The sequence below is a fragment of the Clarias gariepinus genome, chromosome 23 (assembly GCF_024256425.1).
Source record: "Clarias gariepinus isolate MV-2021 ecotype Netherlands chromosome 23, CGAR_prim_01v2, whole genome shotgun sequence".
NCBI lineage: Eukaryota > Metazoa > Chordata > Actinopteri > Siluriformes > Clariidae > Clarias > Clarias gariepinus.
In genome coordinates this window covers 25248578-25275121 of record NC_071122.1, presented here as the reverse complement: position 1 = coordinate 25275121, position 26544 = coordinate 25248578, and the positions used below count along the sequence as shown (strand labels likewise).

General features: G+C 36.4%; 2 protein-coding genes across 2 annotated transcripts in view; one reads left to right on the top strand and one right to left on the bottom strand.

The window, feature by feature from the left end:
• The first annotated feature begins 7659 nt into the window (after positions 1-7659).
• LOC128511307 (myosin heavy chain, fast skeletal muscle-like) lies at positions 7660-20977 on the top strand. Its single transcript, XM_053484097.1, has 41 exons — positions 7660-7670; positions 7766-7815; positions 7902-8114; positions 8216-8359; positions 8547-8703; positions 8850-8877; positions 8992-9103; positions 9184-9276; positions 9379-9442; positions 9532-9630; positions 9714-9817; positions 9927-10065; positions 10163-10281; positions 10362-10511; positions 10606-10776; positions 10863-11169; positions 11270-11343; positions 11444-11531; positions 11738-11855; positions 12006-12129; positions 12282-12418; positions 12532-12787; positions 12916-13158; positions 13337-13513; positions 13599-13744; positions 13859-13949; positions 14038-14427; positions 14508-14634; positions 14714-14832; positions 15231-15427; positions 15522-15705; positions 15845-16010; positions 16409-16533; positions 16646-16954; positions 17752-17955; positions 18039-18164; positions 18263-18433; positions 18529-18633; positions 18725-18820; positions 19860-19991; positions 20872-20977. Exons 3-41 carry the CDS (start codon positions 7914-7916, stop codon positions 20887-20889), a joined length of 5811 nt encoding a protein of 1936 aa, XP_053340072.1. The 5' UTR covers positions 7660-7670; positions 7766-7815; positions 7902-7913; the 3' UTR covers positions 20890-20977.
• Positions 20978-21055: 78 nt separating this feature from the next.
• cacna2d2b (calcium channel, voltage-dependent, alpha 2/delta subunit 2b) overlaps positions 21056-26544 on the bottom strand; it is a 58159-nt gene continuing 52670 nt past the window's right edge. The window contains exons 35-38 of the mRNA XM_053484073.1: positions 26418-26541; positions 25955-26064; positions 25206-25288; positions 21056-24755 (exon numbers count right to left, since the gene is read on the bottom strand). Coding sequence (XP_053340048.1) covers positions 24654-24755; positions 25206-25288; positions 25955-26064; positions 26418-26541 — 419 coding nt within the window. The 3' untranslated portion in view covers positions 21056-24653. The remainder of the gene's footprint in view (positions 24756-25205; positions 25289-25954; positions 26065-26417; positions 26542-26544) is intronic.

Sequence of the window (26544 nt, the reverse complement as noted above, 5' to 3'; positions counted from 1 at the left end):
TCATTATACGTTCCACCATGACTGGTTGTTGTTTTAGTGTTTCTTTGTGCTTTTCGATATCTATATATTTATTTGTTTGTGATATAATTCTGGACACCAACAAAGCCCTGTGTCTTAGCCAAGTGCAGCAGTGTATGCCTGTAGAAGAGACCTTTGAAAATGTAATCTTTGCTGACAAAACAACTGTGGCTTTGGAGCACTTTGCGTTGATGTGCTTAGTTTAATATAATGTACAGCACATTTTACTTAACGAGATACAGTAGCTGAATAGTTGATTAATATGACTTAATTTTGACTTATTATAAATTTACAGGAACTATGGACTGGCATTATTACAAAAAAAGGCATTATTACAAAAAAAATCATAAAATCTGCACTGGCGCCATACTGTACATTCAACAACACTTTAAAGGACCTCAATCGCTTCTTTCAAGGTAAAAAAATAACAAACTTGTGATATTTTGTAATTTCTGTTAGCGAAATATATGTTGTTTTAAAGTGTTCATAAATCATAAATATTTTTTATAACGTTTCTTTCAATTAACGCTATACACAATGACGCAAAGCGGCGAGACAATGTATTGCTGAGGCGGGGATCAACTGGGTGAAAACACTAGCCGAGCATGTTTCTTACGCCCTGTGTTCCGTTATTTTAGATTAATTTGTGTATGAAATGTTCACATGACAATTTTCTCTAACTTGTATTCCTTACATGCAGGTCTTCTAATCTCAACCCGATAAAGATGGTTTGGCACGCGCTGAAGGAATTTGTCAGACATGAGGCTAAGCCATGGAACAATGATAAGCTTCTTTAGGCCATTGTGACTTTCTAGAGAAATCACTTGACCAAAATTGCGTGCAATAAATATTTTGATCATCTTTAGAAGGTGGTACAGCGCAACAGGGGTGGGTGCTATTGGGATGTAAAAATGTAATTTGTTACAATTTTTTCATTATTTATTAAATAAAATTATGATGATCATAACAGCCTACTGCATGTCATTCTTATAATAACGCAAAACACAGGCTACAGAATGACATCGACGTCTGCTGGCGCAGTAGCAGGTAGCTAGTAATAAGAGCTATAAATAAGATTAAATTCAATTTAAATTCTAAATTTGTACCGTAATTTTAGTACTGTGATTATGAATCCGTTTAATTACAATGTTTTACTTGATTTCATCTGTAACTACTGTACATGCGGCCCTAGACGAGCTGCGGCTCATTAATCCTTGAGGGAATGAACTAAGGCCTGAGGCATCAGTCTATAGTTATATTATTTTACCGCCACTCAACGGTAAAAGCCAGCAAATGCACAAACCCAAATGCTGTCGCCGTGAGGTGCGTCAGTAAAAGTAGAATACCGCTTGTCTACCATCTGTAGCACCACATAGCGGTAAATCCAGCAAACGCTTCCCCCTAATGCTGTTGCCGTGGGAGACACAGCTGTAAAGCTGTATGTGTGAGATAATCGCAGAATTCCTGTGATTCTGAAACCAGGTTTTGGGAATTGTATTTCTTCTCTGCCATATCTACATATTGTGTGGACTCTTATGCTGTTGTTAAGAGTCTGACAGATTTAAAAGTTTAACCTAAGATGTACTAATTAAACAAAAATAAAGATAAAATAAAAATTGGCTACAAACATTAAACCTACAAAGTTAGACTTACTTTTGGATGGAAAGTCAAGGCATAAAAATGCAGACTGTCTTTAACAAATAGCTGGAATATTGCTATTTACATTAGTGATTAGGTTTACAAATTAATCTAAAACAAACAAAGCCATGAAAGTGAAACCTTGCATTAAGCAATGTACTGTAGGTGCACTAAATCTCTCTCTCTCTCAATGTCTAGAAAAATAATAAAATGTGACTAGTCAGACTGCAACATACTTACAACTATACTTAAAAGTCGAATTTTTTTTTTTTATTTGATTTCTCTTTTTGTGTAGGCATGACAGTGCAAAAACTGAGAACAAAGTGCTATACCTATAAAACAATCTGTATGCTATGCTTATAAGTAACCAGCAATAAAAGATGTACAGTAATTTATATAATATTTAAAAAAATTTGATATAAGATTGTTAACCTTTTGTAAGTACGTTGTAGTGTGACCGGTCACATTTTATTATTTTTCTATACATTAAAAGATTTAGTCCTACTCTGCCTCATGCAAGGTTTTAAGTTTCTTAAAAAAAAGATTTTTTTAGGACTAGCTATAGTGGTATGTTACAGTCTTTTGATGTACTTTAATAGATTTTTTTCACATTTTTGTTTTTGTAGAAGAGTTAAAATGTTTTAATAAGTCTAATTATAGATGTGTTTATTTTATAAAAATGTTAAACCTGAAAAATACAAGAGGTTGCAACCATCAAAGTTTGTGACCTATTAAGAGACATTAGTTTAAATCTAATGCAAGAGAGCAAAACTGGCCTTGACCCCAGGGTGGGGCCTCCAGCTCTGCGAGCTGATACTTTAAAAAGATGCCTTAGCCGGCTTAATTTTGCTCAGAGAAAGCATGTGTTAGCTCTCATCCTCTTGGCTAATATGCAGTGAAAAAAGACTTGCTATGATAATTGGTTGGATGTTACTAAATTGTGAGGAAGGTTGACAAAGAAGAAATTCAAGCCCACCACCAGCTAAACGGCAATTGATTTCCAATATTCTCTCAGCTTTAATTATTTAAAATGGCTTCCAAAAGTATTTAGAAAAGTATTAAATATACATAATAAATCATTTCTACATTATAGACAATTTGCAGTAATAGTGCTTAGAGATGAAATGCTCCATCAATTATATTTCTGTACACAAAAATGACATAGATAATTTGCTAAAAATACTTAAAAATATATTTAATTACTGGCAAAGTAGTTATTTCAAGCTAAACATTAAAAGCTTTAATTGGTTATAGCTGTATAGCACATTACTACTCTCTTCAGTCGCTTAACACTTAGCACATTAAAATCGTGGATTAATAAGATGCATCATCTGTATAGGCAAAAAATTTTAGTGTTTATAAAAAAAAAAACAATAGAAAAAACTGACCATAAATTGCTACATCCCTGTTGTCATTTGCTCAAAACTGATCTTTTCGAACCACATTGCTTTGATATATAATAATAACACTGTCAATAACAATAGTACTATCAATAAGTAAGTAAATATTACGTATAAAGTAGTGTTATTGTCCAGTTTTATGCCTGGCATACACAAACAAAAAATCATTACTGACGGAATATAACATCAGCATGAACAGTACTCAAGGTGTTGATTACGACATGCTACCAGTAAAAAATTTCCAAAATACTCACTTCATGGTCTTTTGTACAGAGTTGCTTCCATTGTGTGTAACCACTGTAGTCAGTTTGGTTATGAGAATCAAAACCACATGGGTCACAATGAAGCTCAAACATTGGTGCCCAAAACTGATGCATGGGTCACAATGAAGCTCAAACACTGGTGCCAAACAGTGATGCTCTGAGGTCATACCTATAACAGATAAGTTATGTGTCTTTATTCTCTATTGGCCCTGCACTCGGAGGGCTATTGCATACCAGCCTTTTATTGAGTACATAGGGCTACTTCCCAGAGTTCATCATTTTAAAATAACTTGACCTTAATAATATAATAATGACCACTGAAACAACCTGGCCTCATCTAATACTGCTACACCAGTCCAGGTCACTAAGGTGTTTTCATGGTAGAACTTACGGACATTTAGAGTGGCATCTAAAATAGCTCATTCTGGATTCCCATTTCCTTTATAAGAAACATGACATTAAAGCTTGGCCTACAGTAGCTCTCTTGTGATTACTGATGTACTTTACATTCATCAAAGTTTTGCCCTTTTAGGCTACACCAGGCCAAGCATGTTAAAAAAAAAAAAAAAAAAAAAAAAAAAACAGTATTGCATAAAACCATCAAATATGTCAAACATGTCCCATGCTTAATAAATGCTTTTTAATTAGTTTCTCGGTACGCTATTGCTTCATATTCCTGCATCTATATTGTTAAAAAGTTATATTTTATTAAAAATGCTTTTGACTGGCTATCCAAAGTTCTTGTAGATCTGAGACACACCAGTACTGCCAGGACCTCAAAAAAAACAGGACACACAAACTTTACATTCCTGAGTTCAGTATTATACATTTATTCCTTAAGACCACCAAAAAAATTGTTACCTTTTCTTTGTGCAAACACAAAGTGCAGCTTTATTAATGAGACATAAATATGGGGGGGGGGGGGTGATTTTCACTATAATTCATGATAACATTAATAATTACTGCCATCTGCTGTAAAGACAGTGGAACTGTTTTTTTTAGGCTCTATTTAAATTACAATATCATATCCCGTTTAATTTGTCAGGACTAAAACAATGGAATTTAAACTTTGCAGAGTCCCATAAATTCATTTTATAGTTAACCATCTCTTGGCAAGCACTAAATAGTTAAAAATAGTGTTAGGCACACTTAAAACACAAAAAGCTACATTTTCTGTATTAGTAAGTTATAACTAGATTTTAAAAAGATTTTTATCTTTGACTTATGTTAAGTACAATTTTATAAATATTAAACAGATAAAAATGAATTTTGTAGCTCCTGTTTATCATCTAAATCTGGAAACAACTGGTGGGAACCATGACACAATACATTTCTAGAATGACATTTTCTTTTTCAGGAATATGACCACCTTAAGAACTGCAACTTTACACCAGTGACATTTGGGTGCTCCACAACAGCCAAACTGGCAAAGAAGTCCCAAGAAGTCAGAATGGTTGCGGAGCACAGACTACAACTGTTTATAGATCCATAGACTCCTCTGTTACTGGTAAACATTTAATGGCAGATTTAGTGCAAGAATGTGTATATAATATTTTATGTTAATTAGACTTTATTTGTTACATATGAACACTAATCTTAAATAAAAGAGTAACTGTCTAACTTGGAAGAAAAATTGGTGCTGTGTGCTTGGTTAAAAGAGAAAAAATTACATACAAACTTTGACAATAATTTACTCTACTGTTTCTTGAAACCAATGACTACCTAGACATTAAGTATAACATACAGTATGCTTAATTATTATTGTAGTTCTTTAATAAATTGTTTACTTTTTGTAAATATCAAGCATGGCAACACTCTGTACCTTGTATGCATAAACATTGATTTGACCAATTGTATTGTATGCTAAATTCTATGAAAATAATTGTTAGTGTTTTTTTATTGAAAAACAGGCAAAAATAAAATGCTACATTTAATTGATTCCGTAATAAATATATGCTTCATCAAACTGTGTCCAGAATGTTGATATTTTTTAATCGATCTACTCTGTCTTAATTTCCGCATTTTTACTTGTTTTCTACCAATGCATTATCAATGTGTATTTGGGAATTGTGTAGCAGGTGTAATTCTAAAACTATGCATATTGTACACATTCAGTATTACAGTATACCTGTAGCGATTATCAAGCATGTTTAAAAACAAAAAGATCTTAAGTTGGTTCGCACTGCACTCAAATTAATTATTCTATTTGTTTAAAAAAATATTAATAATTCTGACCAACAAATTATATAAACTTCAATTAAAAATTCAGTATAAAATGCAAAACCTGGGACTGTGATAAAACAAAATATAGGTGAAGAAAATAGGCATACTTTTTGGTACCACCCATTTCAAGCACCTGCTGACTTTGTTACAATATTCTATGTTCTATTTTATGCAAATGTAGAATTTAGGATTAGTTAACCTTAAATTAACTAAAAGCTTGCTATGCTAATCCTTACATGACATATAAAACATTAAACCAAGGTGACCATAAAGGTTTGGCATAAAGATCTGACATTTAGGAATTCAGAGAAGTCAATTTATTGACTCTCACTATGATAAGCTGGAAATGTAGAAGCCAGAGCCAATGTCAGAAATGGATCCTTGGACTTAACAACTTAACAACAGCAATAATGCAACAAATAGAACCTTGGTGTTGTATCAGAGTGACAATATATGTTTCCTAATGTAAATTATTACAACCATTAATAAAGTAAAAAAAAAAAACAATATATCCTGATAACTAGGCTCAATCTTGTAACTTTATAAACACGAATAACTGAAAATCCCAACAAAATGTAGGGAATTAAAAAGGTTAGAAAAAAGTACATTAGTAACACTAACTTTTAAGCAATTTCTAGATTTGTTGAATTTTAAATTTGACTGATAGATACATGCAACATTAATAACATTCACAATGCTATAGTTTCCTCAATAATGAACAATAATATAAAAAGGTTATGTTAATGTGTTCTTTTCTCAATTAAGGCGTATATGTTAAAAATTACACTAATATATATTTTTTGCTATATACCGGTTATAAATCAACAAATAGCACACTGTCACTAAGCTTGTATTGGTATATAAAATTTAAATGTAAATTCAAATGTCACAACTCATGCATAATAAAAAGGGCCTGGTGGATGGTACTGTATTGATCATTACAAATGTGCTTAACAGCAATTCATTTTAAGTATCAAAGCTACTGGCATGTTCACTTTTTCCTGCTCATGCCAAATTTGTCACATAGGATGGCAGTTGTTAACCCTGGGCACAGGCCAAGTCAAACAGCTGTAACTAACACCAAAAGGGTGGGGAAAGTTAATCCTCAACCCCTCTAAAGACCTCTGACATACACACACCAGCTGTCTCAAGGGTCAGACCTCATTCCTTGAGAGCACAGAAAGTTGGAGTCGGGTTAATCACAATAACAAGATCCCGGACAAAAAACAACAACTGTAAATATTATATATTTCTAATACACAAACAGAGTCATTCTAACTATCTAACTAACTTAACTGATGTTGTATACCTTATAAATTAAAAAGTTAAATTTGGCTTTATAATTGAAGTATTCATAATCTCTTCTTGTATGTGGATAAACTACAATACTATGGTCATTTTTATTTTACAATTGAGGCAATAAGTAATCTTTTTTTTAAACATCTTTGAACACATATAGAAACCTTTATTTATTTAAATCTTTATCCTGTTAACAAATACTGGATCTCTCCCACACAAAAAAAAAAACATGATTCCACTGAAGGCATCTCTAAGACGCTCCTGTAACCATATCACATTAACAGCTGACTGCTTTCCCACAGCTGACAGACCCGGACATATTTAGAATGCATTAAACAGAATAACCTGCGGTTTTTGGGTCATAAATTAAATTCAGTTACTGTACATACCTGAAAACAAACATGGCACAATAAACACTGCTTGTGTGCACCATTATGTTTTATTGTTTTGTATTGACTTAATTCTGAAACTTTATTTTAAAAAAGGCATTTCTAATAATAACTCTACTGACAAAAAAGATATGACATCATCATCCCAGATAATTATCCAAAACAAATAGAACATAGATAGATAGATAGATAGATAGATAGATAGATAGATAGATAGATAGATAGATAGATAGATAGATATTCAAATAGCTAAGACATTCAGTAAGATACCAATGCAATAAATCAAAAGTATTTATAGGTAGAAACAAAAAGGGAAAGTCATTACAAAGGCAAGACACATGACCAAATAAAGAATGCAGCTTTCACTGAGTGAACAGATGCATTCCTATAAAAGAGGCAGCCACAAGCTTCCTTAAGCACAGACAGCAGCTCGAACCAAGGTAAGGACAAGAACAGCCTTAGAACAGCGACTTTTTTTAAAATATAATGAATAAGTAATATGTGTTAAAGAAAAAGTCTTTTTTTCTTTTTATAGCATTGACCATCCACGAAACTTGCTTCACTTTGTCAGAGCATTAAGGAAAGGTAAAACAAGTTTATTCTATGAGAATTTTTTTTCTAGTGGGATATCAATAAGATCCGTCCTTAAAGTTTTTTACTTTTTTCTGAAGAAAAAGGCAATTATGGGAGACAACGAGATGGAATGCTTCGGCCCAGCGGCCATCTTCCTCCGTAAACCAGAAAGGGAGAGAATTGAGGCCCAGAACAAAGCTTTTGATGCCAAAACAGCAGTCTATGTGACCGAGCCTACAGAGATGTATGTTAAGGGTACACTGAAAAGTAAGGATGGTGGCAAAGCCACTGTTGAAACTCTGGATGGCAAAGTAAGTGCTTTTCACAAATACAAGCATCCACAGTTAATATGAAATCATCGGACTGTTGTTACATCAAACTTGTCAATGACACACCTTTCTTGAATCAACAGGTCCTAACAGTTAAGGAGGATGATGTTTTCCCCATGAATCCTCCCAAGTTTGACAAGATTGAGGACATGGCCATGATGACCCACCTCAACGAACCTACTGTGCTGTATAACCTCAAAGAGCGTTATGCAGCATGGATGATCTACGTACGTACTAAGCTGAGATGGTCTTAAGCTTATGATAAGGATTCCATTTTTTGTCACATGCATTACACAAAAAATGTAATGTCAAGTTGTGTCATTGCAGAATGACTTCTGTATTTCATTACAACTGTCTGCAACTGCAGATCAGTTTTAAATCTGTAGTTTTTTATGTTTAACAATATTTCCACAGACCTATTCTGGGTTGTTCTGCGTTACTGTGAACCCCTACAAGTGGCTCCCAGTGTACGACGCTGTTGTTGTTGCTGGATACAGAGGCAAGAAGAGAATTGAAGCCCCACCTCACATCTTCTCCATCTCTGACAACGCCTATCAGTTCATGCTCACGGGTATAGTAAAAAGAACTAAGATCTCTTCAGAACATGTAAAAAAAATTCTACCATTCTAAAGTTTGCATTAAAGGAACAAATCCTTAAAAATGTAAATACAATGAAGGAGTTGTCAGTTTAACTAACGTTTTTCTAAACTTTTACAGACCGTGAGAATCAGTCCATCCTGATCACGTAAGTTTTCTTACGTAAAGTGCAAAAGATATATATATTAGATTATAACAAATTTTGTTCATTTTTAAAAGCATCCTGGAAAGCCACTCAAAAACGCATTTCTATTTTTCCTAGTGGAGAATCTGGTGCAGGAAAAACTGTGAACACCAAACGTGTCATTCAGTACTTTGCAACAATTGCAGTGTCAGGTCAGAAAAAGACAGAGCTTACTCCTGGCAAAATGCAGGTAAAAAGTGTTAAATATCACTGCACTTTTACAAAATCTGATTTTAGATTCCTTATTAAAGTGCCTGGTATAATCAATAGGGGTCGCTTGAGGATCAAATTATTGCAGCCAACCCCCTGCTGGAGGCTTATGGTAATGCCAAGACTGTCAGGAACGACAACTCCTCTCGTTTTGTAAGTAATTGTAAATATAATGTCTACGGTATAATGTCTAATGTCTAATAATAAATATCTCTTATGACAATGAATATTCTAACATGATTCAACAATATTCAGGGTAAATTCATCAGAATTCATTTTGGATCTTCTGGAAAGTTGGCTTCAGCTGATATTGAAACATGTAAGAAACATTTAGCATTTACTAAATCTCTTACTTTTATTTATCCATAGAACATCATATTAATGAATGCTGCATTGTTTTACTAACAGATCTGCTGGAAAAGTCAAGAGTCACTTTTCAGCTGTCTGCTGAGAGGAGCTACCACATTTTCTACCAGCTCATGACCGGACACAAACCAGAGCTGCTTGGTAGGATATCTAAAAAGTCCAACTGGTGCCAAATATTTCACAATTTTAATATTAAGACAAACCTTTAATTGTTTATTTTGCAGAGGCACTGCTCATCACCACTAATCCCTATGACTACCCGATGATCAGCCAGGGTGAAATTGTAGTTAAGAGCATCAATGATGTTGAGGAGTTCATTGCCACAGATGTAAGCTAAAATTTAAGAAGGCTGGTTAAATTACATAAACCTTCAAAGTATACTGAAAAAAAGATATGTTTGAAGTGATAACTATCTAATATAATACTTCATCATACAGACTGCTATCGACATCCTTGGGTTCACCGCTGATGAGAAAATGAACATCTACAAGCTGACCGGTGCTGTGATGCATCATGGCAACATGAAGTTCAAGCAGAAGCAGAGGGAGGAGCAGGCTGAGCCTGATTGCACTGAGGGTACAAATAAAACCACAAGTCTGAAGTCTGTCAATAAATAATACTTACATTATGTTCTCGCAGTATCTGATGATTTAGACAATATTTTTCACTTCAGTTGCTGATAAAATCGCCTACCTTCTGGGCCTGAACTCTGCTGACATGCTGAAAGCTTTGTGCTACCCCAGAGTCAAAGTCGGAAATGAGTTTGTGACCAAAGGCCAGACTGTACCTCAGGTAATGTTCTCAAACAGCAAAAATTAAAAAGGATAATTAAGGTAAAAAGAGCACAAAAACTCATTTTTTTTATAATTTAGGTAAACAATGCCGTCATGGCCCTCTGCAAGTCAGTTTATGAGAAGATGTTCTTGTGGATGGTCATACGTATCAACGAGATGTTGGACACAAAGCAACCAAGACAGTTCTTCATCGGAGTGTTGGACATCGCTGGATTTGAGATCTTTGATGTAAATATCTGTGCCTGTTTGCTTTACACAATCTTCATTCTTAATAAAAATGCAAATTTTATGTGTCTTGAGCTTGATATGATGTTTTATACAGTTCAACACCTTGGAGCAGCTCTGCATTAACTTCACAAATGAGAAACTGCAACAGTTTTTCAACCACCACATGTTTGTGCTGGAACAAGAGGAGTACAAGAAAGAAGGTATCGAATGGGAGTTCATTGACTTCGGTATGGACTTGGCTGCCTGCATTGAGCTTATTGAGAAGGTAAGCTGTTGTGGTGTGGTTCCATAAATTATTCTCAAATTTATCACTAATACTGAAAACTCATGAAATAAATCTGTCACCAACAGCCAATGGGCATCTTCTCCATCCTTGAAGAGGAGTGCATGTTCCCCAAGGCAACAGACACATCCTTCAAGAACAAGCTTCATGACCAGCACCTTGGAAAAAGTGCTGCCTTCCAGAAGCCAAAGCCTGCCAAAGGCAAAGCTGAGGCTCACTTCTCTCTGGTGCACTACGCCGGTACTGTGGACTACAACATCATCGGCTGGTTGGACAAGAACAAGGATCCACTGAATGACTCTGTTGTCCAGCTGTACCAGAAGTCAGCAAATAAACTGCTGTCCCTCCTGTATGCAAGCCATGCCTCTGGTGATGGTATGGTGTTTAACTATTGCATAAAATAAAAATGCACAAATTATGCATGTCCACTAGAATTTGTAATTTTTATTCTAATTCTATTTTTATGCAAACACAGATGCCAGTGCAGGTGGTAAGAAGGGTGGCAAGAGGAAGGGCGGTTCCTTCCAAACTGTATCAGCTTTATTCAGAGTATGTACTGTAAAACAATGTAAAATGTTTATGCATATTTAAGACAGATAATTCCAATGTAAGTAATTTGGGTATTAAACACACTACTTTAATTACAAAGGAAAACCTGGGCAAACTGATGACCAACCTGAAAAGCACTCACCCTCATTTTGTGCGCTGCTTGATTCCAAATGAGTCCAAAACCCCAGGTGAGCAAAATTCAAAAGAACATCACATTTCCCAGACACACCCTGAATGCAATAAATAATGCCACTCTATAACTAATTAAAAGTAACAAATTTGTTCTTATCCTAAACTGTGTAAAAATGGTAAAGCCAAAACAGTAAAGAAGACTATTCTATGATTATGTCTTTAAAAACATCTAATACCTATTGTGGATGCCATGACAATTTAGGTCTGATGGAGAACTTCCTGGTCATCCACCAGCTGAGATGTAATGGTGTGCTGGAAGGAATCAGAATCTGCAGAAAGGGATTCCCCAGCAGAATTCTTTATGGTGATTTTAAACAAAGGTACACTTAAAGTCTATTAGATGTCTAATTCAGATTAAGTCATTATCATTACACATGCAGAAATCAGAAAATTTACTTCAACCATCATAGAGTAATTTATTAACACTCTGACATGGAATAAACTGAAAAATGAAATTTATAAATTTTCAGATACAAAGTCTTGAATGCCAGTGTCATCCCAGAGGGACAGTTCATTGACAACAAAAAGGCAGCAGAGAAACTACTAGCCTCCATTGATGTGGACCACACCCAGTATAGATTTGGCCACACTAAGGTAAAATTACACTTATTTTATCAAGCGTATTAATATCAGATATACAGTACTAGTAAATTTAAGCACTCATTGCTCTCATATAAAATAAATATCTGTTTGATATATTCTTCATCACGTCATATAATTTAATCATATAATCCTTTTTCCTGTAGGTGTTTTTCAAAGCTGGACTGCTGGGTACCCTTGAGGAGATGCGAGATGAAAAACTTGCCAATCTGGTAACCATGACTCAGGCCTTATGTCGTGGCTTCCTCATGAGGAAGGAGTTTGTCAAGATGATGAAAAGGAGGTAACATACATATGCACATACAAACGTACACAAATGTGTGAGATACCGCATTCATACATATTGTAGTGTGTCACAATAGCAACCATTACAGCTGATATATGTTTCTTTAACAGAGAGTCCATCTACAGTATTCAATACAACATTCGCTCATTCATGAATGTGAAACACTGGCCATGGATGAAGCTGTACTTTAAGATCAAACCCCTTCTCAAGAGTGCAGAGACTGAGAAGGAAATGGCCGCCATGAAGGAGAACTTTGAGAAAATGAAGGAGGACTTGGAAAAGGCACTGGCCAAGAAGAAAGAACTTGAGGAAAAGATGGTGTCTCTGCTACAGGAGAAAAATGATCTGCAACTTCAAGTAGCAGCTGTAAGTAGATTCAGAAAAAATTGTTGCAAAATCTTGCTCTAATGAATTCCAGGGAGTCCCATGCAAATGCAGAAAGTTTCTTACACTTACCAATAAACAAATCTTCACCAAGCCATTTTTATTGACAGGAAACTGAGAACCTTGTTGATGCTGAGGAAAGGTGTGAGGGGCTCATCAAGAGCAAGATCCAGCTTGAAGCTAAACTCAAGGAGACTACTGAGAGATTGGAGGATGAGGAGGAAATCAATGCTGAGCTGACTGCCAAGAAGAGGAAACTGGAGGATGAGTGCTCTGAGCTTAAGAAGGACATTGATGATTTGGAAATCACCCTGTCCAAAGTGGAAAAGGAGAAACATGCCACAGAGAACAAGGTTTACATTTAATTTACTTTATTTTAACAAACTACAATTAAGCATTGTTTTAACAATTAAAATATGCATTCTATTTATAATACCGGTGATCCACAGATTTATATAAAATATATATATGGTACTTTTTTAATAAAAAAAATAATAACAGATAATCTGTCATTACAATGCTCTGTGACAGGTCAAGAACCTCAGTGAGGAGATGATGTCTCAGGATGAGAGCATTGCCAAACTCACTAAAGAGAAGAAAGCCCTCCAAGAGGCACACCAGCAGACTCTGGATGATCTCCAGGCAGAAGAAGACAAAGTCAACACTTTGACAAAAGCCAAGATTAAACTTGAGCAACAAGTGGATGATGTAAGAATTTATTAAGCAATTTCAGAATTTTTTAATCTGACAATGAGGTCCATTCTTAATTGCCCCCTTTACCACATAAACACAGCTTGAAGGTTCATTGGAACAAGAGAAGAAAATCCGTATGGACCTTGAAAGAGCAAAAAGGAAGCTTGAAGGAGATCTGAAACTAGCCCAAGAAAATATAATGGATCTGGAAAATGATAAGCAGCAGTCTGAGGAAAAGATTAAGAAGTATGTTTTCCGAAAACATCTAATACAAATTGATTGTAGTTATCCATGTAAACATGATATTGAATATCTTTGTGTATAAAAACCACCTAAATTTTGTTACAATCCTTCTTACAGGAAAGACTTTGAAACAAGCCAACTTCTAAGCAAGATTGAAGATGAGCAGTCTCTGAGTGCTCAACTTCAGAAGAAGATTAAGGAACTTCTGGTAACTACCTGGTTTGTTCATTAGTCAATACATTAACGTTTTACAAGGTTATTAAAAAAGAAACTGACTATTGACAACTGTACTTTAGGCTCGCATTGAGGAGCTGGAAGAGGAAATTGAGGCTGAACGTGCAGCTCGTGCTAAAGTTGAAAAGCAGAGAGCTGATCTCTCCAGGGAACTTGAGGAGATCAGTGAGAGGCTTGAGGAAGCTGGAGGTGCCACTGCTGCTCAGATTGAGATGAACAAGAAGCGTGAAGCCGAGTTCCAGAAACTGCGTCGCGATCTGGAAGAGTCCACTCTGCAACATGAAGCCACGGCTGCTGCACTGCGCAAGAAACAAGCTGATAGTGTTGCTGAGCTTGGAGAGCAGATCGACAACCTTCAGCGTGTCAAACAGAAGCTGGAGAAGGAAAAGAGTGAATATAAGATGGAAATAGATGACCTGGCCAGTAACATGGAGACTGTTGCCAAATCAAAGGTATGACTAGCTTACTTTAACACATATCATATTGCCTTGTAGATGCCTACTGTCAAGTACTAAACCAGGTTTTATGACAGGCTAATCTGGAAAAAATATGCAGAACCCTTGAGGACCAACTTAGTGAAATCAAGGCAAAATATGAGGAAAATGCTCGCCAGTTAAATGATGTGTGTAATCAAAAAGCTAGACTTTCTACTGAAACTGGTAAGTAAGAATAATAAACTACAAACTCAAATATTAATTTTACTTAAACTAAACTAACATTAAACAACATATTTTATAGGTGAGCTTGAACGGCAGCTAGAGGAGAAAGAAGCCTTGGTTTCTCAGCTAACCAGAGGAAAGCAAAATTACACTCAGCAGATTGAAGAGCTCAAAAGACACATTGAGGAGGAAGTGAAGGTAAATTTATTGAACTAAATAGTTGTTTTCATTTTTCTTTTAGAACATTGACAAGTTCTATTTAAAAAGTTTAAATGCAGGTAATTATTTTTTAACCATGTAGCAATGCAAGCTGAATGCAAGCTATGGTATTTAATCACACATTAAGTCAAAACCAAAAAGCAAAATGATCGTTTTTTGGATTTATATGTGGAGCACCAGGAGTTAAGGTTTACTTAACTTCCAGAGTGATTACTTGCAAAATGCACGAGCCTGCAGGAAATAAAGTTACATGTTATTTAAAAAAGTTCAGATAGACTGGTAGTTAGTTTTCCTTTATACTGTACTGCTATAAGCATTTACAGGATATAGTTTACTTTCCTGGAACTTAATGGGTCTTCACAAAAACAATGCCTTAGGCCAAGAACGCACTGGCTCATGCTGTCCAATCAGCTCGCCATGACTGTGATCTGCTCAGAGAGCAGTTTGAGGAAGAGCAGGAGGCCAAGGCTGAGCTTCAGCGTGGAATGTCTAAGGCCAATAGTGAGGTGGCTCAGTGGAGAACCAAATACGAGACTGATGCCATCCAACGTACAGAGGAGCTTGAGGAAGCCAAGTAAGTTTGTCTTGTTTGGTAAAACAAAAAAATATGTGAAATATATTTTTATATACAGTATATATTATTGGCTTTGTTCTGCATTTATTTAAAGGAAAAAGCTTGCTCAGCGGCTCCAGGAGGCAGAGGAAACTATTGAAGCTGTGAACTCGAAATGTGCTTCTCTTGAGAAGACCAAACAGCGACTACAGGGTGAAGTAGAGGACCTCATGATTGATGTGGAAAGAGCAAATGCCCTCGCAGCCAACCTTGACAAAAAGCAAAGAAACTTTGACAAGGTAGCATATTGAATGAATTGACAAAAGGTTAACTATTAGGAAGCCGTTCTGGGCAAAATCTCCATTCTACAGTTGAGTTAGCTAACACACCAAAAATCTAAATAGCCAAGTTAACTAATATGGACCATGTTGTTTTCAGGTCTTAGCAGAATGGAAGCAGAAGTATGAAGAAGGTCAGGCTGAATTGGAGGGAGCTCAGAAAGAGGCTCGCTCTCTCAGCACTGAGCTCTTTAAGATGAAGAACTCATTTGAGGAAGCTCTCGACCATCTTGAAACGCTGAAGAGAGAGAACAAGAATCTACAGCGTATGTAAACTAAGCACAAGCACACTGATAAAGCAAGAGATCAGTCTTAGATGAGGCATTAAATGTCAATTGTCAATGTCAATTTTATTTTTAAAGCACAGATGTGCTAAGTGTTGTACAATTGTGTACAAATATAAAATAAGATATAATAAGAATATAAAAATTATAAACAATGCAAAAACACAGCAGCAAAAACAATAACAGTCAACAATACATTAAAACAATAAAACAAAGTAAAACATAAATGAATGTCTTGATGCTAATTAAATAACAGGCCTAAAATTGAAACCAGATAAGATTCATTGATGAATCTACATTAAAAGTTGAAGAAAATAAGAAAGTTTTAAGATGAGATTTAAATAATGAATGAGAAGAAATAATGTTTTTTATATTCACAGAGGAGATCTCTGACCTGACTGAGCAACTTGGGGAAACTGGAAAGACCATCCATGAGCTGGAAAAAGCCAAGAAGTCAGTCGAGGCTGAGAAATCAGAAATCCAGACTGCCCTTGAAGAAGCTGAGGTTTTTTAGCATTGCTAACCTAACATTCTTAACTCATTACACCCCATCATTTAGTTATAATGTTGTGGTGTATCATTTATCTAAATTTATTAATTTTTACATTTATTTTTAGGGTACACTTGAACATGAAGAATCTAAGATCCTCCGTGTTCAGCTTGAGCTCACGCAGGTTAAGAGTGAGATTGACAGGAAACTGGCTGAGAAGGATGAAGAGATGGAACAGATTAAAAGAAACAGCCAAAGGGTGATTGAGTCCATGCAGAGCACTCTCGACTCTGAAATCAGGAGCAGAAATGATGCTCTCAGAATTAAAAAAAAGATGGAGGGAGATCTGAACGAGCTGGAGATTCAGCTGAGCCATGCCAACCGCCAGGCTGCTGATGCCCAGAAACAGCTCAGGATTGTTCAAGGACAACTTAAAGTAGGTTTTATATTTAAGCTGTACCACTAAACTTGTTTAAGTTGATATCACACCAAGTCTTAAACAAAACCGAGCAATGAATCATTAAACAATAGCTGATTTTTACTTTTTTTATTATCCTAGAATTTTAATTGCATGTTTTTCTTCTCTTATGGTCACCATATTTGGGAGAGAAGGGCTGGCTTCTCTACGCAGTAAAAACATAATTTGGGTAAAAGATGGTTAGAGTTACTCACCTTATTGTGAAAGAGCGTAACAGCAATTTGAAATTAATAAAACTACATGTGATCCTTGTGTACAGTCCACTGAACTGCACATTTTACTTAAACTAGTATAAACCTTACTGAATTAGTGTTCTCCTGACAGAGTACTGTACAAACTTGTATATACCTCAGAATTTTGCATCCAAAGGAGTTTGGATTATTATATTTATGATATTTACACAAAAAGTATATTTAGAAGGAACAGTCAATCTATAATACTTATATGAAAAGTCAGTCATTATCAACTAAATCATCTTTCACTAACATCAGCAATACTTGATGTAGAGATGAATTCCCAAGTTGTTTGATAGTATAGCCAACTACCTATAATGATGCGTGAGTTGGAGGATGTGCTGCAGTTCTGTTTGTTGAAGAGTAGTTGTGAGTGAGTGTAATTACTTACCATTTGAGGGCAGGTAATTATTGGTATAAATACAAATTACAAATAATAAAATAATAACTTCTCAAAATATGAGCAATCGTACAAATTGTACATGAAAGTACATGCAACATTTAACATCTCCAATAACACAGGATGCCCAATTGCACCTTGATGAGGCTGTCAGAGGCCATGAAGACATGAAGGAGCAGGTGGCCATGGTGGAGCGCAGAAATAACCTGATGCTGGCAGAGATTGAGGAGCTGAGAGCTGCACTGGAGCAGACAGAGAGAGGCCGCAAAGTAGCTGAACAGGAGCTGGTCGATGCCAGCGAGCGTGTGACATTGCTGCACTCTCAGGTTAGTGCAGATCAGCTTTAAAATGTGGGAAAATTCTGACCATGGCCAGAACATTTTCAATATCTTTTTTTTTTTTTTAACAGAATACAAACCTTATTAATACTAAGAAGAAGCTTGAGGCTGACCTGGTCCAAATACAAGGTGAGGTGGATGATACCATTCAGGAGGCAAGGAATGCCGAAGAAAAGGCCAAGAAGGCCATCACAGATGTGAGTGTTCAACTACATAGTTTTCGTTTCACTGTATTTCACAACTACTTAATAAAAAAAAATAATAATAATTATGCATAATGTGGCTATTAAACTAGGCTGCCATGATGGCAGAGGAGTTAAAGAAAGAGCAGGACACATGTGCTCACCTGGAGCGAATGAAGAAGAACCTTGAGACTACAGTCAAGGATCTCCAGCACCGTCTGGACGAGGCTGAGAACCTCGCCATGAAGGGTGGAAAGAAGCAGCTCCAGAAACTGGAGGCTAGGGTATGATGTGTACCTTTCATGACCATTTACACCATTTTAAATTATATTATTTAACTATTTTATATTAATTCAAAGGGCCTGTGTGTGTGTTCTAGATACATGAGCTGGAAGGTGAGGTTGATGCTGAGCAGAGACGCTGCACCGAAGCGATCAAAGGTGTCCGAAAATATGAGAGGAGAATGAAAGAGCTCACCTACCAGGTACTGTAGAAACTCTTTAAGGTGTGGATTCTTGACTTTTATTATTATTATTGTTGTTGTTGTTATAATTATCACTTGCCTCTGTATCCAGACTGAGGAAGACAAGAAGAATGTGAATAGACTGCAGGATCTGGTGGACAAACTGCAGCTGAAGGTGAAGGCCTACAAGAGGCAGTCTGAGGATGCTGTAAGTAGAAACGACTTTATGTTAGTGTTGTAGTAGTGACCTAAAGTGAAATACAACTTCTTAGATCGTTTTTTTTTTTTTTTTTTTACTGAGGTGTTTGTGAGGGACAAGTGTAGAATTGATCAAGTAACTCAAAACAACACAGTGTATAAACATCTACTATGGCTCATTTAGGCTAAAACTTTTAACAAGCTAGCAAATACGTACCTGGTCGTCACGTTGTTCTGGTGGGATTCGTGGCTCGCTAGCAAACTCGCCTACAACCATCTAGCACTACTGCTATAATTATTGTAATTATTATTACCTCGTACTAGCTAACACTTCATGTTAGCCGATTTACTTTTACTATTCTTCTTCTTTGTCTTTCGGCTGTTCCCCGTCAGGGGTCGCCACAGCGAACCACCTGCCTCCAGCTAACGCTAGCCTCTGTATTATTATTATGTGTCACCAAATAATATTAAGTTATTCAACTGAGCTAAATGGCTAATAATTGTAAAAAGCCGTAGCGAGTTTCATCCGTTACAAACGCGTAGCCCGCGAAGTTTAAATTCGAGTCTCGAGCGCAGCAGCGCGTGAGGAGAAATTACTGGAATCTACTACTTCCTCAACCATTTACTGCTTTGGCTCTCTGAAGCAAACCATGAAGATGATTTAGGAATTTGATGAATACTTAAAAAAAAAAAGATCTAAAAAAACCATCTACAAAGCAAAAACTGTTTAGTATTTTTTGTTTCGTACAAAAATGGAGTTATGCCAAATCCAGTGAAATGAGAAAATCAGTGAAGTTTAAATTTGATGAGTGTTTTTTTTTTTTTCAGAACTACAACAACAGGATTTTGAAACCTTTCAAAAAAATTTAACATTATTCACTAACCATTTCATTAAATACAAGAAAAGAAAAAAGTTAGCATTTTACTTAATAAAATAAACATGTAACTTCAGGATTAACTTATTGTCATTGACATGTTATATCCTAATGAATATTGTACAGTATATCCAATTCTTCGACATTTACGCTCACAAACATTGATTTCCCCAGGAGGAGCAGGCAAACACACACATGGCCAGGCTGAGGAAGGTGCAGCACGAGCTGGAGGAAGCTCAGGAGCGTGCTGACATCGCCGAGTCCCAGGTCAACAAGCTGAGGGCCAAGAGCAGAGATGCTGTAAAGGTAAGATTGATCCTCCTCCTAAAGCATGGGCCCCCGAAGATGACCTCAAAGATGGCAAATAAAGTTACCAGTTACACTCTCAGAATTAAAGGTACTAATTTGTATTCTTCCTGGTCACTGGTATGGTACCATCAAGAGGACATCTTCTGTGTATGTGATGTACATTTAATTAGCTTAAATCATCTTTAGGCACCTGCTTTATGCCCTAGGCCAGTATGGGGCGCCAAAGGACTGACAAACCTATTTATTATTTATAAGATCATGGTGATGAATGCTGGTCCGAGTCCCCCTGCTAATTGTTGGCAAGTGCCTCTAGAATCAAGTCATTCTAATAATTCAGTATTAAAAATACACTACACGTTCGCATAGTTATGTCCTTTATGATTACGACATCACTGACAAGGTCGTGTAGTCGATGCTCCTGTTGTGTTGACTGGCCCAGACATTGCTATATGGCGCTGCAATAACATTTATTTTTCCTTTTTCTTGATATAAAGAACTGTGATATAATCAATTTTTTTGAAATTTTCCTGAGTCAGGTTAGAGTATGTAAGAGATGCAAGGGTGACAATGGATCTTCGCTAACTGCAGTCATTTCTTAACACTTTTACTTCACCTTGTTAAGCCAAAAATAAAGCCAAGTATCACACTCTTCCGCAACATGATTGTTTAGGTTTCACTTTATGTAAACATTAAAGAACAATATTTTAAACCTGAAATTTTATAATAAATGAATAAATAACGAGTAAAGGGATATCTTATCTAAACAAAACAGAGTATAAAGGGTTATATGGGTAAATGATAACCTATGGACTTGTTTTTGCCATTTCTGTTTAACTAAAAAATGAGAATAAGTGAATGTCTTTGTTTCTATTTTTAGGGCAAGGATGCTGAATAAAGAAGAAACAATATGGAAGCGGTCACTGTATGAAGTGTGTTAAAACTTTTGCATTGTTACTCTAATAAAGACCTGCAATTTTCTATCACATATGTGTCACGTGTGTCATGTTCCCTTTTTGGAATCCAATATCTATTTATATATGGGAATAAATCATCAAAACAACAAACATCCTCCAGAAAGTTTGACGTGAAAAATATGAATGTCTTTATCATCATTTCTCTTATAAACATTTCCTTTTTTTCAATTTCTCAGAGGTGAATGACATAATATGATACAAAGTTAGTGCTTCAAGACAATTTTGTGCTATCTGTACAAAACGATCAATACGGAAGACTGAAGAAACAAAAAATGAAAATCCCACTCACAGCAGCAAAAAAATTGAAGAGTGAGACAAACATCTATTCACATTAATAAATCAGTTGCCATTCTAAAAGCTTTTTCATTAAAAATGGCATATACATACTTCTATTATTTGCAAATAAATATTAATTAAAATTACATTTTTAATCAAATACAAACATCAAGCAAAAAATGAAAAAAATCAAAGCCACACAAAGTGATTTCATGCGGTAATTCTTACTTACTCTTACACTTTAAAATTATCTTAAAATATTAATTCAAACATTGTAAATATTAAAACACAAAAGTTTCAACTGAAAATCTACACCAACCATCAAATGTAATCAAAGGTCTGGATTTAAGGAAAACTGTATAATTGTAACATCCTTTAGAGCTCAAAGCTTGTAGGCCTGTCATGTTAACACCATGAAAAATAATAACAATTAATATCTAATAATTAATCAATTAATATCAATAGCATATGCTCATTATATCCCCCTCTGCCTGAATTAAAGCTGGGGAATATCATACATTTACCAAGATTTTAAATAAAACACTGACATGACTAAATGTTGAAAAAGCCTTCAAGTAAATACTGTACATACTTTTCCATGCAGTATCCCATCTTGCATCTCAAAAAAGTTTTTAAAAAATGATGCAAAAACTTTTTTTTTTTTCTTTTAAACATACATTATCACGTCAGAGTCTTGGGCAGTTTCCAAGCTGCAATTGTTGCTCTGTGGAGAAGTTCTGTGCTCTGAAATGGCTCCCTATCTGACATCTAATGCACTACACAGGATGTTGATTGGCTATTAACGCTCAGCCTTAATCCACACAGTGCACCGCATATTGAAATGGAAACCATTTTGTATTAGCCCTGGATTCATCAGTCGCACAGACACTTTAATGTCATGCACAAAACATAAAAACACATTCATCTCATCCGAATAACAAAAAAACTCTATAAGGTAAGCATAGTTTTAAGCTTCATATTTACAGGAATACAACACTTGCAAATGAGCAGATCACTTTCCTATGGACTTATAATCGAAAGCACAGAGCTATACAATATATACACTCACTAAAGACTTTATTAGGAACACGTATACGACTACTGATTGATCCAACTACCTAATCAGCCAACCATGTGGCAGCCGTGCAATGCATAAACTGATGCAGATGTCTTCCAGCAACGCTCACACATCAAAACGGGACAAAAGGAGGTTTCTATAACTGGTGATCATCTTTGTGTGTGTGTTTATGATTTCAAGTGTTGTGTTCCTGCCCCTAATGACTATGTGTTCTGAGACTGTTATGTGTGTGTGTGTGTGTGTTTGTGATTTTCAGCTTCAACAGCAGAAGACCACATGGGGTTCCACTTCTGTCAGTCAAGAACAGAAAGCTGAGACTGCACTTCCCACTGGCTCATAAAACTGACAGCTGAAGCCTGGAAAAATGTAGCCTGGTCTGATGACGGAAGGGTCGGAATTCGGCACCAACAGTATGAATCCATGGACCCAACCTGTTTTGTGGCGACAGTCCAGGCGGGTGGAGGTGGTGTAATGGTGTGTCGAGTGTTCTGTAGGTGCACAGCCTATATGATTATCGTTGCTGAGCATCTGCTGTCCACAATTTATCATCCTCTACTGCCTATTTCCAAAAATGCTGGAAAACTGTGGCATGCACCAATGTTCCCAGCAGAGGGCCAAAGTATCCATGCTCAACTCGTACCCAGACCACAGACCACAGCTAACCTGAGATCTCTATCTGCCATGTGGTCAGCATCCGGTCACATGACATCCAGTCACGAGACTGCATACACTCCATAGTGTTCCTAAGAAAGTGCTCAGTAAGTGTAGTTTTTGTTTCTTATCTAACACACCATCTTTGCCTTCTTGTTGTTATTTAAGGCATCTCACTAAATTAGCTCAAGTGAAGTTTAAAGATGACCGTTAGATGAGGAAGTGAGAGAGACGCTGTTGAAGGTAATTACTGTTTCAGGTGACATCATTAATAGTGCCAGAATAGAAAAAATATTATTTATCCATGTCCTAGCAAACTTTCAGTAGTCTTCGCTCAAACACTGGTTTTAAGGCACCCTCGTCAACAATGCTGCCTCCATTTCCCCCTGTTGAATTCCCCATCATCACTTTAAGGGCCTTTTCCATCGACTCAAGTGAACGGTGTGGGATTATTCTGATCAATGGTCAAGGGAGAAGTTTATCAGTTTCATCAGCCAATTGTAAACTGATTGTATCAGAAGTTGCATACTTTATTTATTTGGTATAAGATACTGTAAAACACTAGCTAAGTCAATCTAACAGTTTTAAACAACTGCTGTCCGACATTACTCAGCTGTTACTGTACATTACATAAAATAGTTATTCTGTTATCGTATGTGGTTGAAATCAGTATGTCGACCCAAAGAAATCAAACTGGAATCAATCAATCAAACAATAAATAAATAATACAAATGAATATGTCATATCGAGGCTTATCAGTTACCCACATATCAGAATATTAGAATATGCAAAATATATAAATAATCATTAAATATTCAATGTTCCTAAATCTAACATTATTCAATTAACATGACAGCTGAAAGGGGGTTCCATCCCAGTTTTCGTGACCTAGGTGAGTCTGTACAGTCTGGACGTATTTATTAATGCATGTTTTTAAAGATTTTTCTCAGCATTTAGAACCAATCACTCTTAGGACATTCACTCAGGACTGGCCAAGCTCGAGTTCTGTACCATAGGAGGACTAAGTGCACCAAGGCACTGTTGGATAGCAAACCAGGCAGTCATTTAGATTTGTGCACACGATATGCCTTTCAGACATTTCTGATATATCTATTTTTTTTAAACCTCAATTTACCTCCAGGCAGAGAATACAGACATAATAAGGAATGATGTTAAAACTCCACAACTACGAAGCCCTGGTATGAGAGCAGCGCTAGTAAAGACCAAGAGGTTTATGGGAGAGACGGGAAAAGAAAAACCAAGCTAAACTATAAGCATGATTGTAAACACGGGTCAACACAGGTCAATATAGCACTGGATTTGACAAGCTTTAACGCACACGTAGTGTGACGCACACACACCTTATTTGCATTTACGGCAACCTGTTTAGCAAAATTATTCTTTTTGTCTTAAAAAAAACTCTCCTTAAATACAAGACCCAGAATTGTCTATAGAAGATATGCACGACGACAGGTTACCAAGACACAGCATCTCAATCAACCCATCTGGATGTGTTGAGAATATCAAAGCACTTCAGAATAGGGTAAAAGGACCAATGGAATTCTGGGAAGACAGCAGAAGCGGACAGAAGCACTAAAAAGAGGAGAATAAGAGTCATGGAGCTGTGGGGACTGTAGACGTTTTACGTTGGGTGGATGGGAGCAGGGTGAACAGAGAGGCTTAAGATCGAACAGTGAGGTAAAGCAATGTTAACTGGAGCCAGATGAGGATCCCCACTGGACAGCTCAAGGAGTGAGCCCGCCCACACTCCGACGTGTTCTCCTGAGAAACCAAAATACACGTGTGTAAAAATATAGATTTGAAATGATGACCAATCACATACAGTGTAACTCTGGATATCAATTTTATATACAGTATATACACATATACACACACTCTATACAGATGATCCGTGACTTACAGTATGATGCAGTTATGCCCGTATAAACGCTTCTATACTGAAAATCATTTAATACTGTACACCTAACGGACCGATAATCACTGCTTGTCCTAGACTACTTACACTGACCTACTGTACAGTTGGGCAAAATCATCGAACACAAAGCCTATTTTGTAATAAAATATAAAAAACAAATGCTGGCAGCACTGTACGCTGTAGATTATCACTAGTTTACCCGTGTAATACTGTATGCAAAATTAAGTGGGAGAAATAAGGACACGGAAAGAAAAGAGAAATATCAACAAAAGAAATCACAAAGACTAGATGTTTACCATGGAGTTGTAATCAAAGCACTTGTCGGGTCCTTTCCGGTATCGGGCAGAGCTCAGCACATCACAGGGAATCTCCTCCTGAACTGCACGGATCACGTCAAGGACAAAGTCTAAAGCTTATGAAGATTTTCTGTTTACTGAAATTGAAACAATCGGAGTGATCGCGTTGCAAAACGTTGTCAGTTTACAATAAGGCATTTGGCAGAAGCTCTTATTCAGGGGGACTTACAGAAGTGCTTAGAAATGTCCGTCACTGGTTAGATCCTTACACTACTGTAGGTTACTAGGTTACTGACTGAGTACTGCCCTCAGTCACACACACTGTTAAAGAAGGGGTTTTTGTTTGTTTATTTGTTTGTTTTTGTTAAACCCAAATATCAAAATAAGAGATAGGTCTTTAGTCAGCATTTAAAGACTCGGCTGTACGAACATCTAGAGGAATATCAATACAGTATATCAAATGTTTTATGATTTATTTAAAAAAAAAACACAGCGATTTGAGAAACCATCATCATTACAAACCACATAATATAAGACAAGTTCTGCATGATGGTACCGAAAGCAAAAAATGAGAATTTCACAGCAAGACTCGGGTTCTCTTTATCCAGCTGAAATGGTTCCAGCCTTATTGATCTGACCAAATATCAGTCTAGTTCTTAAACCAACACCTTGTATGCGTGAGAAGATGTTTCTTACGTGTTGTTACATGGAGGTGAAGCAGAGAGTGTTAAGATATTAAGGAAGGATACACTCCATCCTGACTTGTGTGAGCTTTTCAATCTCGCAGGAGCTGCAGGGAAGCGTTTCGGCCACCACAAACAGCAGGTTGGTGTTTTCTATCCTCTTGGCGTGGAATAACCTGCAGAGAAACAAAGCACAGTGTAGATCACATGGGCCAGTGCAACTACAAACAGACCCATCATGATTTCACTACATGGTGAGTATGATACTGTACATCATGGCTGGTGAATTAATCGGTCACATCACTTACTTATCTACCTCGATATATCTCAAATTGACTGCTCGTTTACACTGTGTGTCTGTGCTATAATGTGTGTGTCTCTCTCTGTTATTTAATTACTGTACACATGGCCAATATCTTTCTTTTATCATTCACATTCGAGCATCTAATTACTTCTTTATTAACTGGAGGATGTACTGTAAATGTCCTGTAAAGCGAGACATCCACGTGCGAGACAGCGTGCGCAGTACCTGGAGCAGTTTCCACAATCCTGCAGCACGTTGAAGGAGTTGGTGGTGTTGGTGAAGAAGAACTGGCTCTGAATGGTCACGCAACTGCTGCTTCCTCTGGCCTCTTCAGCAAAAGCGAAATCACCTG

What these genes read in the sequence shown, in the direction of transcription:
- LOC128511307 (XM_053484097.1), top strand. Translation starts at nt 7,914, where the DNA reads ATGGGAGACAACGAGATGGAATGCTTCGGCCCAGCGGCCATCTTCCTC. An exon ending in ACGACAACTCCTCTCGTTTT is followed by an intron (nt 9,277 to 9,378) that starts GTAAGTAATTGT and finishes AACAATATTCAG; the next exon opens with GGTAAATTCATCAGAATTCA. An exon ending in CTGTATCAGCTTTATTCAGA is followed by an intron (nt 11,344 to 11,443) that starts GTATGTACTGTA and finishes TTAATTACAAAG; the next exon opens with GAAAACCTGGGCAAACTGAT.